Consider the following 16,463-nt stretch of genomic DNA (forward strand, 5'->3'; position numbering starts at 1 on the left):
ATTGAGCTCGGGGAGTCGAGACCAAGTACAGTGTTCAGCTGTAGCAGAGTTAGAGGGTGGGGATAATTGGACCAGGGCACACAGATATAATTCATTGTAAAGTTACACATTCTCTCATTTTTATGTAAGTACTTTGATTTTAGATATTATTTACTGTTAAACTTGAAAACTTACATGCCTTTGGGAAGTAGAGTTGGTTGGAGCATGGGAATTTCTGTGCAGTACAGGCTGAGGAGTTGCAAACCTGACCCCTGCATTGCCACCACTGGCAGGAGGATGTCATTACAGTGTGACCAGTTTACTTGGACATAGGAATTTATAATAGAAAAGGTTGATACAAAAGTGCGACAATGGGAAGATCTTTCAAACAGCACCTCCCAAACCCGCGACCTCTACCACCTGGAAGGACCAGGGCGGCAGGTGCGTGGGAACAACACCACCTGCACGTTCCCCTCCAAGTCACACACCATCCCGACTTGGAAATATATCGCAGTTTCTTCATCGTCGCTGGGTCAAAATCCTGGAACTCCTGACCTAACAGCACTGTGGGAGAACCTTCACCACACAGACTGCAGCGGTTCAAGAAGGCAGCTCACCGCTACCTTCTCAAGGGGCAACTAGGGATGGGCAATAAATAGTGGCCTTGCCAGTGACACCCAGATCCCAACATAAGAAATAGGAGCAGGAGTAGGCCATATGGCCCCTCGAGTCTGCACCGCCATTCAGATTATGGCTGATCTTTGGCCTCAACTCCACTTTCCCACCTGATCCCCCATATCCATTGATTCCCCTAGAGTCCAAAAATCTATTGATCTCAGTCTTGAATATATTCAATGACTCGGCATCCGCAGCCCTCTGGAGTAGAGAATTCCAAATATCCCAAGAATGAATTTTAAAAAAAAATAAGAAGTGCATGCAAATATAAGATTTTTAATATGTTACTGGTTGACCGCCGATGGGGAGTCGAGATCAAGTTTGGTCTACAGGTGAACAGACATACTTCAGTCTCCATTTTCAATTCATAATACCATGGCAAGTTTACATATACCATTTCCATTATAAATGTGGATGTAGGACCGTATAATGGAAGAAATTGACGGCAAGTGTGCACTATTGCTGTTTCACTGTCTTCCCCCTTCTGCTTCTGTCTGTCTCTCTTTCCCGCTTCTGTTTTTTTCCTGTTTTCTTTCGGAAGGGAGTGCCAGCTGGTGTAGGAGAGAAAGGAGTCACTAGTGGCTGCAAGCTGCATTTGGTGGGGAAAATGTGGTCCTTAGTGGTTCCCTTACCATTCCCTCCCTCAATTACTCGTGCCTCCCCTATCTTCTACCTCTTCCCTTTTGTAATACCCACTCAACTGCTGTATCTTCTCCCCTTGCCCCTCTATCACTCACCTCAACCTTAACCATCCATCTACTCTTACCCCATTTCCCAAGGGCAGGTAAGGAGAGGCCAGAGGTCCCTCACCCTCAACCTGTTTCCCTCAACCCCTCTCCCCGCCCACCCCCCCTCCACCCCATGCTTCTTCCTTATCCATTTCCTCCAAAAAGGCTATGTTTGACTTTTGTTTGAAAATTGAACTGACTTTAGAATGAGGAAAGGCATTCACACAGCTTACAGCATTTGTGACATTTAAAGATCACAAAACAAAAGCTACAACAGGTATGTAATCAGCAGTCACTTTTTTTCACACTGTCTGTCAGTCACACTCTCTCCTGCCTGCTCTCCTCTGCACGCTCCCCCTTTTTTTTCTCTCTCTCTTCCCCCTCTCTTGCCTTCCTCTCTCTCTCTCTCTCTCTCTCCCCCCACTTTCTCTCTCTCTCTCCCTCTCCCCACTTTCTCTCTCTCTCTCCCTCTCCCCACTTTCTCTCTCTCTCTCTCCCTCTCCCCACTTTCTCTCTCTCTCTCTCCCTCTCCCCACTTTCTCTCTCTCTCTCTCTCTCTCTCCCTTTCCCCACTTTCTCTCTCTCTCCCTTTCCCCACTTTCTCTCTCTCTCTCTCTCTCTCCCTCTCCCCTCTCTCTCTCTCTCTCTCTCCCTCTCCCCACTCTCTCTCTCTCTCCCTCTCCCCACTCTCTCTCTCTCCCTCTCCCCACTTTCTCTCTCCCTCTCCCCACTCTCTCTCTCTCTCTCTCTCTCTCCCTCTCCCCCCTTTCTCTCTCTCTCTCCCTCTCCCCCCTTTCTCTCTCTCTCTCCCTCTCCCCCCTTTCTCTCTCTCTCTCCCTCTCCCCCCTTTCTCTCTCTCTCTCCCTCTCCCCACTTTCTCTCTCTCTCTCTCTCCCTCTCCCCACTTTCTCTCTCTCTCTCTCTCTCTCTCTCCCTCTCCCCACTTTCTCTCTCTCTCTCTCTCTCTCTCTCCCTCTCCCCACTTTCTCTCTCTCTCTCTCTCTCTCTCCCTCTCCCCACTTTCTCTCTCTCTCTCTCTCTCTCTCCCTCTCCCCACTTTCTCTCTCTCTCTCTCTCTCTCTCTCCCTCTCCCCACTTTCTCTCTCGCTCGCCCTACCTGAATGAAGCATTTGAAATTTGTCCTCTAGCTTCTCTTCAAATAATTTTCAAGAACAATTGAGTAGAAATTGAAGAAAAATATTCCGTCGGTGTATCTGACTAAACAGTGCTGATGCACCCTTTGGAAATTAGGTACATGGCACATGCTCGGCCTGCACAATCCAAATAACAGGTTACAGCATCATAGCTCTAGCATAATTATCAATTCCAAGCCCAGGCTATTGGGAGAGGCTGAGGTCTTCAAGTAAAAACTTTAATGAAGTCACTAAAAATACAAAAAGCAATTCAATTAGTAAATTTAATCATGCTATTTTTTTAAAAAATCATTTTGGTTAAATCCTTATTTTGGACAATAGAAATTTCAGTTACTGAGGAAAAAACAGGCAGATGAAAACTTTTCAGAAAGCATTTTGTGCGATTTGTGGAGAAAAGATAATACAGCACTGCTTTGTGGCCAGATTTTGCAGTTACTGGATGACCAGTTTACATAGGCAGTTCGTATTATAAGCGTAGGTGAAGCAAGTTAAAAATGGAAAATGTTAACACAACCGTTAGAGCTATTAAATCTATATCTCCCCTTGACACCGTTGCTTCTAATTTTCGCTGTTTATTTACCACACTCTATGCTATTTCTTTTCCCTTTTTTCCCCACTTTAACATCTCATTCCTTTAATTCAGTCTTTTCCCTGCTAATAACTGGTCATTCCGTTCCCACCTCACTCCGCTCCCAGCCCAGTCCATGCAAAGCTCAAACTCGAAAATGTATCAAAATCTCTGCTTGTTCTCAAATAGGGAAAGAACAAAGCATGTGTATGCCATGTACAGTCGGAAGTCAGCAGAGGAAGTGAAGAATGGTCTCCTCAGATTGGGTGTGGACTATTTTATTTTTGAAGATTCCTGGTGTTTGAGAAAAACAAGGTAAATGTATGATTTAAAGCTTTTCTAAGTAATTTCTGATCATAATCATTTCCTTTTTCCTCTTTATATAAAGCAGTTGTTCCTCATTAATTCACCTTAATTTTAAATTTGAGCAAATAAGACCACTGAGATATTACACCTCAGTTCTTTTTCTGCCATTGGTAGTTTATTCTGTTGCTCACAACACAAAAAAGTAATTCCACAGCATTTATTTCTGTTCCATGATTAATTTAAACTTTTATTTAAAAATATTGTAGGATAGGCATTAGATTGCACTATCCTCTGGGACCAGTGTACACACTGCAGGCACGGTATGCCGGTGGTGGAGGGAGTTTATATATAAGCTGATGGATCCGCTGATCAAGTGGACTGCTTTTGTCCTGGATGGTGTTGAACTTCTTGAGTGTTGGAGCTGCACCCATCCAGGAAAGTGGAGAGTATCCTATCGCACTCCTGACTTGTGCCTTGTAGGTGGCGGAGAGGCTTTGGGGAGACAGGTGAGCCACTCGCCACAGTATACCCAGCCTCTGACCTGCTCCAGTAGCCACAGTAATTGTGTCTGGTCCCGTTGAGTTTCTGGCCAATGGTGACCCCCAGGATGTTGATGGTGGGGGATACAGCGATGGTTATGCCGTTGAATGTTATGGGGAGGTGGTTAGACTGAAATCCAGTCCATTAACCTCAACATCTTTCTGTTTATTTCTGCTTTTTTTTATTCTAATACCCCAGTTTGCTGATATTAAAACTGTAGGTACTGGTTTAGAGGAATACATGGTAATGTGAGAGAGCTGAATTAGTGCCCGTCCCGATCCAGTCGTTAACCAGTAGTCCCACACAGTGAAAATGAAATAACTCCTCCAAGCTAAGTAGCAAGATGATTGCATCAGCATTCGCTGTCAGAAACAGACACTCAGGTTAACGATAGGAGGTGGTACCTGACTGATGGCTCTTTAACCCAATCAGTTTAATGACACTGATTACTAGATCCAATTTTGAATCTCAACTTCAATTTAAAATGAAAGGAACACTATTTTGAGTAATGAGGTAAGGAAATTATTTCCACAAGTCTTTGTTTACAGAGTTGATTAACTGATTTCTGTTTTACAGGCCTGGTTGCAGCATGCCAGAGATTTGGGATGTGGAAGATCTGCAAAATGTAAGGAAAACTCCCCTGTGCTCCATTCTTTCCAAGTCGCCTGCTCCTCACTTCACTCCTGTGTTTCAGAATGATGTTTACAAAGTCTTCAAGATAAAGAGAAGTCTCAGCTGGACATAGAAGTCCATGGTAATTTGGATGAACAGAGGATTTCGAGTGCAAGTCTGGTTGAACATTTCTGTGCTGATGAAATATCCCAGATTGCTTGAAGATGGCAACAGGAGGTGTGAATGAAGATGAAAACAAATGTCGGAATATGATCTTTGTAAGTGTTTCTTTATAAACAGTATTTTCATGTCTTTATGGAGTTATGCACGTGATTATTTTGAATAAAGATTTTGTGAGTAAAATGTGAGGTTTTGTCATTATTTGTCTTTGCAAATGTTTCCAGTCACTTCAGATATACTTCCTAACACACATCCAACATAGATTTTCAATCCTGTATATATTGTTTTAATTCACAGCCCTTTCTCTCCACAGACACTGCAGATCTGCTGAGTGTTTTCAACATTTTCTGTTTGTAATTTGATTTCCAGCGTCTATATTTTGTAGGGTACGGTAGCGTAGTGGTTATGTTACTGGGCTAGTAATCCAGAGGCCTGGACTAAAATCCAGAGTCACGAGTTCAAATCCCGCCATGGCGGCTGGCGAATTTAAATTCAATTAATTAAAATAAAAAATCTGGAATTAAAATACTAGTATCAGTAATGATAGCCATGAAACTACCGGATTGTCGTAAAAACCCATCTGGTTCACTAATGTCCTTTAGGGAAGGAAACCTGCTGTCCTTACCCGGTCTGGCCTATATGTGACTCCAGACCCACAGCAATGTGGTTGATTCTTAATTGCCTTCTTAGGGATGGGCAATAAATGCCGGCCTTGCCAGCGACGCCCACATCCCGTGAACGAATAAAAAAAAAAAAAATGCACAGGAGAGGGAGACTGATTTTCCAGACCATTGCCCCTGGAGGAAACTCCGATTTCCCTGGGTGCAAATGTCAAGGAATAGTGGCACATTCCTGTTTCGCCAGGTCTCTGCCCCACGACCTCCCTGGGAGATAATCTGTTTTTAGTGATGATGGTTGAGGGATAAATATTGGCCGGGACACCGGGGAGAACTCCCCTACTCTTCTTCAAAATAGTGGCCTTAAACTGAGGCCCCGTCGACCTAACATCTCATCCGAAAGACGGCACCGTCGACAGTGCAGCGCTCCCTCAGCACTGCACTGGGAGTGTCGGCCTGAAGTCTCTGGAGTGGGACCCCACGCAGCCTGCTCTGAGACCCCCATTGACCAGAGAATCTGTGAGGATCCCAGGAGTAGGTCCTTCATAAGATGTTGTCGGGACCTCCTTTCTGCTCATCGGAGAGGCCTGCAACTGCACTTAAATTGGCTGCCGGGTGGGCAAACCAGTGCTGGTGATGCGCCCGTTCCAAGTTAATGGCCTTGGGCCTGGATAGATGCAGAAACTTGTCCAGTACCAGGGGGAGGGGGGGGCAGGAAAATCCGCCCCAGGGCCTTGTACCATTTCCAGTTTTAAACATCCTCTTGTGCCATTTGCTGAGTGTGGTTCACAGGCAGATGACTTTGTAAAATAATTTAACAACTGCCGTGAGCAAGCACTGTATTGATAACATTAGTCTAATTATTGTCATCCATTATAAAAATTCATCATCTTCCACTTTGATCTGCAAACCATGTAACAATAGGATAGCCAAGAAATCTGCCCTCCAGATGCTGTCAGTAAAATATGGATACAAGTTGGAGGCCCGAGTGACGCACCCTGTAACCTTCCACCCTTGTCAGCATTGGCTCAGTGGGCAGCACTCTCGCCTCTGGGTTAGAAGGTTGTAGGTTCAAGTCCCACTCTCGAGACTTGAGCACATAAGCCAGGCTGACACTCCCAGTGCCAGTGCTACACTGTCAGAGGTGCCGTCTTTCGGACAAGACGCTAAACCGAGGCCCTGTCTGCCCTCTCGGGTGGACGTAAAAGATCCCACGGCCACTATTCGAAGAGCACGGGGAGTTCTCCTGGAGTGGGACTTGAACCCACAAACTTCTGACTCAGAGGCGGGAGTGCGAGCCACTGAGCCATGACTGACACTAGGGAACCCTCAAACTGTTCAGGGTGATCTTTTCTTTTACAGAGGGGAATTAGCAGGATAATACTGGCGACTGAGCAGGGCAACAGGCGAGTCTGGGAGGGGGGGGCGAGCGATGGTTCACAGTTGTAATGTGGAGCAGGGAGGAGCCACCTCTGCTGCTAGCTCCACATTCAGATAAGGGAAAGCTTTTTTACTTATTAGTGGCAGCCTCCAGCAGTCCCTTTAAGACCACCGATTTGGCCGCTGTGCTCGAAAAAATTGACAGCACGGCGCGTACTGCGCTCAGAAACAAACCAATTTCAGAAAGTGGCTTAAACAGGAGTTAGGCCCATTGCCGATGTAAATCAGGGGCCTAATACCAGTTTCTCATGGGCACCCTGCACGACTACAGGATGCATTAACCAATAAGTCGCGTGACGCTCTTTTGGGGTGGACTGAGCACGCACTCACCCCTCACGCCAAATTGGCCCTTTCAGCACCCATTTTGCGCCTGAAAGTTTCTAGGCCTGTGTTTTTTCCACACAAGATGGTGACAAGTGGGGGGAAAAAAGACCAGAAATGTGCCCCACGGAGCCAGCAGTGGCCAGAGTCCGCAACTACACTGTGACAAATGACATAGCAAAATTGAATGAGAAATGTTGATACAGTAATTTAGTGTTAAATATTGACTCCGGATCTGGTAATCAGGTAATGTTTCTAACAAAAATAATGGAAATAAGACATTGCTCTTTCAATAAAACACTGTCCATTGTGGTCCTTCCAAGCAGGTTTTTACTTCTTTGCATTATTCTGTGTCTCATGACAAAAGGAAAACTGTGGTCACTGGTGTAGAACCTTAATCCAGCTGCAATTAACATTCAAGATAACCAAAGGTCAAATATACTTTACGGAATATTTAAAAAGTAAATGAACAGATAAATGGGCAGTCGGAAGTTTTAGATCTACAGATTTTGCCCACAAGCACAGCATTGGAACTCCCTGATTAAAACTAGAACATGTGCAGAACTGTGATTGCATTGCTTGAAGTAGTAGCTTGTTTCTCAACTGAAGGGTCTGAACGTGGTGTCTGTTGGTTTGATGAATGTCACACAGTGACAAAGAGGTGAGTGAAACCATCCAGGAAACCAAAACATCCTCATTTAATCTCCCACTTTTCACACCTTTTCCAAGCATCATGGCAGTGAAATCATCGCTGCTCATAACTGCTCCTTCTTAACTGCTTTTACCGCTGGGATTTCATGCAGAACGTGGAGTGTGTGGCCACATCCAGAGAAGAATTCGTCCTTTCTCCAGAATTACCAGTTTGCGCCCCGTCTATGGTTGTGTGTAGAATATAACTGTCTCGTGCCTTGAGTTGAGTGGTGGTCAGTTTCTTCAGTAACTTCGAGCTGGATCATTCTCAGACGTTCTTCTTGAAGTTAATTTCTTGTCACGTGATCGTCTAACAACACGCGAGAAGCAGGAATCCATCGGCTGCACCATCCCAGCACATCACCTTTATCAGGAGTGACTGAGAGGCGTGCACCCTGAAGGAGATGAAGCCAGTTTACATTGACTGCATCAGGTAGGATTTATTATTGGTTTCTGTGATCAGTGAGTTTCGTAATCAGTAGGCTAAATGAGGACAATAATGACTGAACACAAGTCACAAATTTGGTCTGCGATAAAATGCCTGAAACATAAAAAGACATAAATTCTTGAGGCCCCGGACAGCAGAGAATTACTTTAGTCTGCGAGCTGCAGGGTGCAAATGTCCTGTGTGGAGACAGTGATGGGGAGGGCGGAGAGACCCCTCTAATGGATGCAGTCTCCTTACATTCTGTGTTTGGAGTTTCACCCAGCCCATCTGCCTGGGTCTTGTACCAACCTGTAACTGAGGGTCATTTCAAGACAAGACAATTGTTCTAATAAGACGTTAAACGCACTGCCCATTGCTGGACTCCTTTATCTTTTTCCAGCACAGTGAAGGAAGAGGTGGAAAGTGGATCAACGCGTCTTGACCTCAAATAAAATCCGGCCTGGTCTTAAATCTGTCCACAGCTGTCCAGACGCAAGGCAGAGTTACATTTCTAACTTGTGGAAAATCCCTGATGAAGATAGAATTGCCCTTCATTCATCCACCTTTCATGCTGCTAATTCTTCACTGGGATGCAGTTGGATTTCCTCAGAAACATGTGCAACGCCAACATTTAAATATTAAACCCATTGTCTTTTAAATGCCATAGAACAGTAAAATAAATGATTTTGTTTGACACTAGTTTCAGTCTACTTTTTCTTTATATTAATTTAAAGATTTAGTCTGTTTATACATTCAGCACATAGTTTACATATTTTGTCCATCGGTAAACCATCAATCAGCTCCTACTGAAAATATACATGTGGTCCTCTTCTCACTCCTTGTACACGTGGTGCGGATACAATAATAGAGCAGTCATCCCAAGGCTGGTGAGGAAAGCTCCTGTCTTAGGTCATCACCGTCGATCACCAGGAGTGGTGAATCGTGTCACCGGGGACAAAAGGCGGGCTTTATGCATCTTCCTCTGTGAAGCACCAGGCTCGCTGGGCAGTGACAGCCTGCCACACACGGCTTACTGCATGGGCCAATTTCATTCCAATTCTCACAGGTCTTGGAGCATCCTGGACCACAGGTGTCGTACACAGCGCTGTGCTTACACTGAGTAGCTGAAAGAAGAATGAATAAAGATAAAAACACTGACCCACTTTGTTCCACCGTCATGGAGTGAAAGTATCTTTCCTTGCTTTTTCCAGGGTGCTTTTAGCAATCTTGCACTAAGGGACTGTTGCTGCATTTAGGCATTCTAAACCCAAGGGATTATGAGGTGGGTTAACAGATGAGAAGTCCCCTTTAAGACGTGCTTGTGTCAGCCAGAGCAGGGGTGGAGTCTGTGGCAGGGGCCGAAGACAATGGCCTCGGTCTTCCCAACATTTAATTGGAGGAAATTGTGGCTCATCCAGGACTGGATGCCGGACAAGCAGTCTGACAGCACAGAGGCAATGGAGGGCTCGGGAGAGGTGGTGGTGAGGTAGAGCTGGGTGTCATCAGTGTACATGTGGAACATGACATCATGTTTTCAGATGACGTCACCAAGGGGCAGCATGTAGATGAGAAATAGGAGGGGGCCAAGGATAGATCCTTGGGGTCTCCAGAGGTAACAGTGTGGGAGTGGGAAGCCATTGCAGGAGATTCTCTAGCTACGATTGTATACATAAGAGTGGAATCAGGTGAAACAAAACAGGATGCCCTGTGTTTAGAGGGTGGTGAATGTTTGGCTCATGTTAACGTTCTGTTGGCCCTGGGGAATCACCAGAATCAAGAGCTCTTAGATCAGATATAAGGCAATAAAGAAAGTGCTAGACTGGGAACTGGGCACAAACTCATTGAACGTGCTGTAACCTTCTATGACTGTATAAAACCCTTGCAGTCATCTAAGTCTGGGCTGGATTTGAACAAAGGTCCCACAGGTGAAAGGATAATCTCATACCCCCTGCAATACCCAGTCCACTCAAATCTACAAATCCATTCTCTTGCTACAAAAGGTAACAATCGCAAAGAGTTGCTGCATGAAATTGCTCAGTGCCCAGAGCTCCGTTTCCAGTGAATCAAAGTGGTAAAGTTTACAAAACATTCTCGCAAGGACTGACCAACATGCAAATTTGCTCTGTTCCTTGTTCATAACAGTGGCCTTACCAAGGCAGCTCTGCTCAGGCCTCCAGTGGACATGGATACCTTCTCTCTCGCAGGCTCGCGTGTAGGCGATCAGAGACTCACAGTAACAGTTCTTGTGCACCGGACACTCACACATGTCTGTGACACAGGACCTGTGAGAAACACAACATACACTCATTGGAACACGACTGAGGAAATAAGGAAGCAGCAGTCCAAGAACGGACCGACCAACCATCTTTACCTTGCCAAAGATAAAAACCTAAAATTCCAAATATCTAGAGGCATTAATCCTCTCTGTTATATCTTCATTTTTGTATGTCTCCCACAATACATTATCCTCATATTTTTCAGATGTGGCTTTAAACCGAGGCCCCGTCCTCCCTCTCAGGTGGACGTAAAAGATCCCATGGCACTATTCGAAGAAGAGCAGGGGAGTTCTCCCCGGTGTCCTGGGCCAATATTTATCCCTCAACGAACATCACTAGAGCTTCCTGTAACGAGGCACTCAGGGCATCTAGCCCTCAGCCTAGACATTGGTTTATAGGATCGGGGCTCTGTCCCCTGTCTGAACATTGGTTTATAGGATTAGGGTGTCTGTCCCCCTGTCTAGACATTGGTTTATAGGATCAGGGCTCTGTCCCCTGTCTGAACATTGGTTTATAGGATTAGGGTGTCTGTCCCCCTGTCTAGACACTGGTTTATCGGATCAGGGTGTCTGTCCCCTGTCTGGACATTGGTTGATAGGATTGGGGTTCTGTCCCCTGTCTGAACATTGGTTTATAGGATCAGGGTGTCTGTCCCCTGTCTAGACATTAGTTTATAGGTTCAGAGTGTGTGGCCCCTGTCTGGACATTGTTAGATGGAGTGGGGAAGACACAAAATTTAATGATAGTCTGTTTTCTTGAATCAGTTGAAAAATGAAACCAATTCCCAGGGCAAAGGTCAGACAGTATAATTCTATGATGTGGAGATGCCGGTGATGGACTGGGGTGGACAAATGTAAGAAATCTTACAACACCAGGTTATAGTCCAACAATTTTATTTTAAAATCACAAGCTTTCGGAGATTATCCCCTTCGTCCGTTCACCTGACGAAAGGGATAATCTCCGAAAGCTTGTGATTTTAAAATAAAATTGTTGGACTATAACCTGGTGTTGTAAGATTCCTTACAAGTATAATTCTAGGCACAGGTTAATTCATTTATTTACCTTAAAAGCCTGCGAGTGCTTCTCAGGATGGTTTTAGGGGATTCAGATTAGCAGGTTTATTCTAGCCTTTATGGAGCTGCTAATCACTATTAGCTGAGAATCAGAGCCTGTTCCGACCAGGTTTTACACAAACACTGGGGTCTGTTCACTATCCCGTGTTCTCATAGTAATCAGCAATGTCACAAAACCTGCCACAAACAGGAACAGGCCCCTGAGATTACACAGGAACACAAACAAAATAATCCCGTGTATTTTGAGGAGAATTCCTTTCTCGTTTTCTGTCCAGACACGGCTGGTTGGGTCAGTGTCTGTCCAGACACGGTGTCTGGAACCAGATTTCACAGACTGGACTCACTCTGCCACCTAGTGGAAAACTAGGGCACGACTCAGTGTGAACAAACATAAAACCAGTCCAATGACTTAAATGTAATCAGACGTCTCAGAACACGATGTTTGTTTGTTAACAAGCTCCAGACTGTCTTTAATTCATAACTTTGTCAGGAAGAGTCCATGAATCGGAACAATTAATACTTAAACATAAAACTGTCTGACCCTGTGAAATATGTTTTTAGAGATGTTTTGTAATTTTTTCAGTTGTTTTTATTAAAAGTGCCGGGTCACAACCAGATGAAGTGAGAGTTTACAGACCAGCTATTCTCGGGACTGAACTCACGGGAAACTTCCTGGAGATGGAAACACGTCCAGTCACAAATTCATGAAACAGAAGCCTTACACTATTAGACACAGGTCACAGTTCACAAACTCGTGAAACAGGATCCTTACACAATCAGACACTGGTCACAGTTCACAATCAGGTGAAACAGGATCCTTACACAATCAGACACTGGTCACTGTTCACTAAGAGGTGAAACAGGACCCTTACACAATCAGACACTGGTCACTGTTCACTAAGAGGTGAAACAGGATCCTTACACAATCAGACACTGGTCACTGTTCACTAAGAGGTGAAACAGGACCTTTACATTATCACACACTGTCACAGTTCATTAACAGGTAAAACAGGAGCTGCACACTATCAGACACTGGTCACAATTCACTAACACATGAAACAGGTGCCTTACTCAATCAGACACTGGTCACAGTTCACTAACACCTGAAACTCGTGCCTTACACTATCAGACACTGGTCACATTTCACAATCAGATGTTGGTCACAGTTCACTAAAATGTGCAACAGGAGCTTTACACTATCAGACACTGATCACAGTTCACAATCAGGTGAAACAGGAGCCTTGCACTATCAGGCACTGGTCACAATTCACAATCAGCTGAAACAGCGGCCTATCACTATCAGGCACTGGCCACAATTCACAATCAGGTGAAACAGGGGCCTTACACTATCAGGCACTGGTCACAATTCACAGTCAGGTGAAACAGGAGCCTTACACTATCAGGCACTGGTCACAGTTCACAATCAGGTGAATCAGGGGCCTTACACTATCAGATATTGGTCACAGTTCACAATCAGGTGAATCAGGGGCCTTACACTATCAGGCACTGGCCACAATTCACAATCAGGTGAAACAGGGGCCTTACACTATCAGGCACTGGCCACAATTCACAATCAGGTGAAACAGGGGCCTTACACTATCAGGCACTGGTCACAATTCACAATCAGCTGAAACAGCGGCCTATCACTATCAGGCACTGGCCACAATTCACAATCAGGTGAAACAGGGGCCTTACACTATCAGGCACTGGTCACAATTCACAGTCAGGTGAAACAGGAGCCTTACACTATCAGGCACTGGTCACAATTCACAATCAGGTGAATCAGGGGCCTTACACTATCAGATATTGGTCACAGTTCACAATCAGGTGAATCAGGGGCCTTACACTATCAGGCACTGGTCACAATTCACAATCAGGTGAATCAGGGGCCTTACACTATCAGGCACTGGTCACAATTCACAATCAGGTGAATCAGGGCCTTACACTATCAGATATTGGTCACAGTTCACAATCAGGTGAATCAGGGGCCTTACACTATCAGGCACTGGTCACAATTCACAATCAGGAGAAACAGGGGCCTTATACTATCAGGCATTGTTCACAGTTCACAATCAGGTGAATCAGGGGCCTTACACTATCAGGCATTGTTCACAGTTCACAATCAGGTGAATCAGGGGCCTTACACTATCAGGCATTGTTCACAGTTCACAATCAGGTGAATCAGGGGCCTTACACTATCAGGCACTGGTCACAATTCACAATCAGGAGAAACAGGGGCCTTATACTATCAGGCATTGTTCACAGTTCACAATCAGGTGAATCAGGGGCCTTACACTATCAGGCATTGTTCACAGTTCACAATCAGGTGAATCAGGGGCCTTACACTATCAGGCATTGTTCACAGTTCACAATCAGGTGAATCAGGGGCCTTACACTATCAGGCACTGGTCATAGCTCATGCTCTGCTTTTTAATTTTTTTTGTAGGACCGGGATGTATTTTGGGTGTGCAAGAAAATGGTCATCGTGAGTAGCACAGAGGTTGTGCTTTAACAGAAGTGAGCACTGGTTTCATGCAACTGACACATTGAAATGTATTTACATCAGACCGGCTGTCTCCCAGGGATATAGGAATTTACATTCGAAAGTGCAATGATCTAAGTCAGCAGTAGATGAAATAATAACTTTCCCAGACGTGTTCACTGGACTCCTTTAAGTGAAGATGAGGTCACTCCTGTCGAGTTTGACTCAGTAAATTCCAGAACTTGGCAGACACAGAAACCATGAACTGAGAGAGATTAAAGCTGCTGCCTCTCAGCAGTGGATCGGGATGAGCAGGTCAGTCCCTCACTAAACCACCAGTTGACGCAGGGCTATCCAAGCAGTTCCTTTAGTTTGTAAACTAGGTGAAATGTGAAGCGTATTCCCTTAGTGATCTCTCCCAGGTGACTCACTGGTGTCCACAATCGGATACTCTCATGTATTGTTTTAACTTTTTGCCTCACAGGTGGCGGAACAGTCTGTGAATCTCTTGCACCGTGTCTTCCTGGCAGTGTTTCGTACAATCGCCATCATTAACAGACTGCACCGCACACATTCACAGGAAGAAGACTGGTGAGTTGTATCAGGGCAAGAACAGTCTAATAACATCCCATACAGTTCACCAGATTATCACAACCCTCTGCTAAACCTTGTCCTTTCCTACGTGATTTCGGTCAATTATGCAGATAATCCGCTCCAGCAAGTTTGTACCAAAAACAGCACCAAACTCATTGATGGTTGGGTAATGCTTACAACAAGTTGGGAAGTTGAATTCCATCAATCTGGCGATTCATGGCTGGCACCAGATAAAGTGACCTTGAAGCTGTTGGACTGTCATAAGAACACAACTGGTTCCCTAATATCCTTCAGGAAACCTGCCGTCCTTACCCTGCCTGGGCTACATGTAACTCCAGTCCCACACTGCACTGTTAACTCAATGCCCTGAAAGTGACAAATTCTCGGGGACTCACTGCCGGTACCTTGTCTGCGCAGCGAGAGATGGGCAAATATATGGGGCCTTGCCCACATCTCCTTCATCGGGAGAGCAGATACAAACACCGGGCAACATTTGACAAGCTAGGCGCCTGGAATCGAATTCTCCAGAGAATGTCGGGCCTGAGCAATCACTCCAGTCAGATCTCTCCCAGAATAAAATCAGGAAAAGTGAGAAGGCCACTCTATGCTTGTGCTTAAACTTCAGATGGGTAGCAATCCCTAATGGGAAGAGTGTATGTTTTGAGGGGCACAGTCTTTCTGAAGGACTTTCTGTTCTGAGCTTAAAACACACAATTATGAACATACGAACATACGAATTAAAAGCAGGAGTAGGCCATTCGGTCCCTCGAGCCTGCTCTGCCATTTGATAAGATCATGGCTGATCTGATTGTGACCTCAACCCTACTTTCCCGTCTACCTACTATAACCTTTGACTCCCTTGTTAATCAGGAATCTATCTAAATCAGCCTTAAAAATATTCAATGACCCTGCCTCCACTGCTCTCTGGGGAAGGGAGTCCCACAGACTCATGACCCTCTGAAAGAAAAAAATTCTCCTCATCTCCGTCTTAAATGGGAGATCCCTTATTTTTAAACTGTGGCCCCTAGTTCTAGTCTCTTCCACAAGGGGAAACATCCTCTCAGCATCTACCCCTTCTAGTCCCCTCAGGATCTTATATGTTTCAATAAGATCACCTCTCATTCTTCTAAACTCCAGTGTATACAGGCCCAACTTGTCCAACCTTTCCTCATAAGATAACCCCTCATCCCAGGAGTCAACCGAGTGAACCTTCTCTGAACCGCCTCCAAAGCAATTATGTCCTTTCTTAAATAAGGAGGCCAAAACTGCCCACAGTATTCTAGACATGGTCTCACCAATGCCCTGTACAACTGTAGCAAAATTGGATGTAATTCTCTCCAAAGTGTGAGATTTGTTCACTTGCACCTGACTGTGGCAAATTAAGTGGCAAGGCAGCTCTGTCCCATCCTCCCTGTAAAAGGTTTGCCAAGTGTTTATTAATGGCGAGTGTCCGTAATATTCACAGACCTTCCTAGCCCCAGATATCTGTGGAGGCAACATTTCACCGCAAGTGCCGGGAGGTGTCTGCCTGGTGCCGGAGAATGTGGAGTCTGGGGGTAGCTCACCCATATCACTACGGAGCGCCCAGTGAGGGAGAGGGAGTCACAAAATGTGGCAGTAGCTGCCCGCTCCGTGGGGGGAGGGGCTTGGCCATTATGGCCCAATAGCCCCCTTTCTAAAAATTCATTCTCAGGATGTGGGCGTCGCTGGCCAGGCCGGCATTTATTGCCCATCCCCAGTTGCCCTGAGAATGTGGTGGTGGGCCTTCTTCTTGAACCACTGCAGTCAGTGTGGTTTGATA

General features: G+C 45.4%; 2 protein-coding genes across 4 annotated transcripts in view; one reads left to right on the forward strand and one right to left on the reverse strand.

Moving 5' to 3' along the window:
• dpy19l1l (dpy-19-like 1, like (H. sapiens)) overlaps positions 1 to 4,925 on the forward strand; it is an 85,777-nt gene extending 80,852 nt beyond the window's left edge. For both annotated transcript variants that reach the window (XM_067981825.1, XM_067981828.1), the window contains 2 exons: positions 3,294 to 3,419; positions 4,527 to 4,925. In XM_067981825.1, the coding sequence (XP_067837926.1) occupies positions 3,294 to 3,419; positions 4,527 to 4,695 (295 nt within the window). In that variant the 3' untranslated portion in view covers positions 4,696 to 4,925. The remainder of the gene's footprint in view (positions 1 to 3,293; positions 3,420 to 4,526) is intronic.
• The window catches only part of bmper (BMP binding endothelial regulator), a 92,780-nt gene continuing 79,943 nt past the window's right edge, over positions 3,627 to 16,463 (reverse strand). For both annotated transcript variants that reach the window (XM_067981837.1, XM_067981842.1), the window contains 2 exons: positions 10,389 to 10,519; positions 3,627 to 9,361 (listed from right to left, as the gene is read on the reverse strand). In XM_067981837.1, coding sequence (XP_067837938.1) covers positions 9,183 to 9,361; positions 10,389 to 10,519 — 310 coding nt within the window. In that variant the 3' untranslated portion in view covers positions 3,627 to 9,182. The remainder of the gene's footprint in view (positions 9,362 to 10,388; positions 10,520 to 16,463) is intronic.

The sequence above is a fragment of the Heptranchias perlo genome, chromosome 3 (genome assembly GCF_035084215.1).
Source record: "Heptranchias perlo isolate sHepPer1 chromosome 3, sHepPer1.hap1, whole genome shotgun sequence".
NCBI lineage: Eukaryota > Metazoa > Chordata > Chondrichthyes > Hexanchiformes > Hexanchidae > Heptranchias > Heptranchias perlo.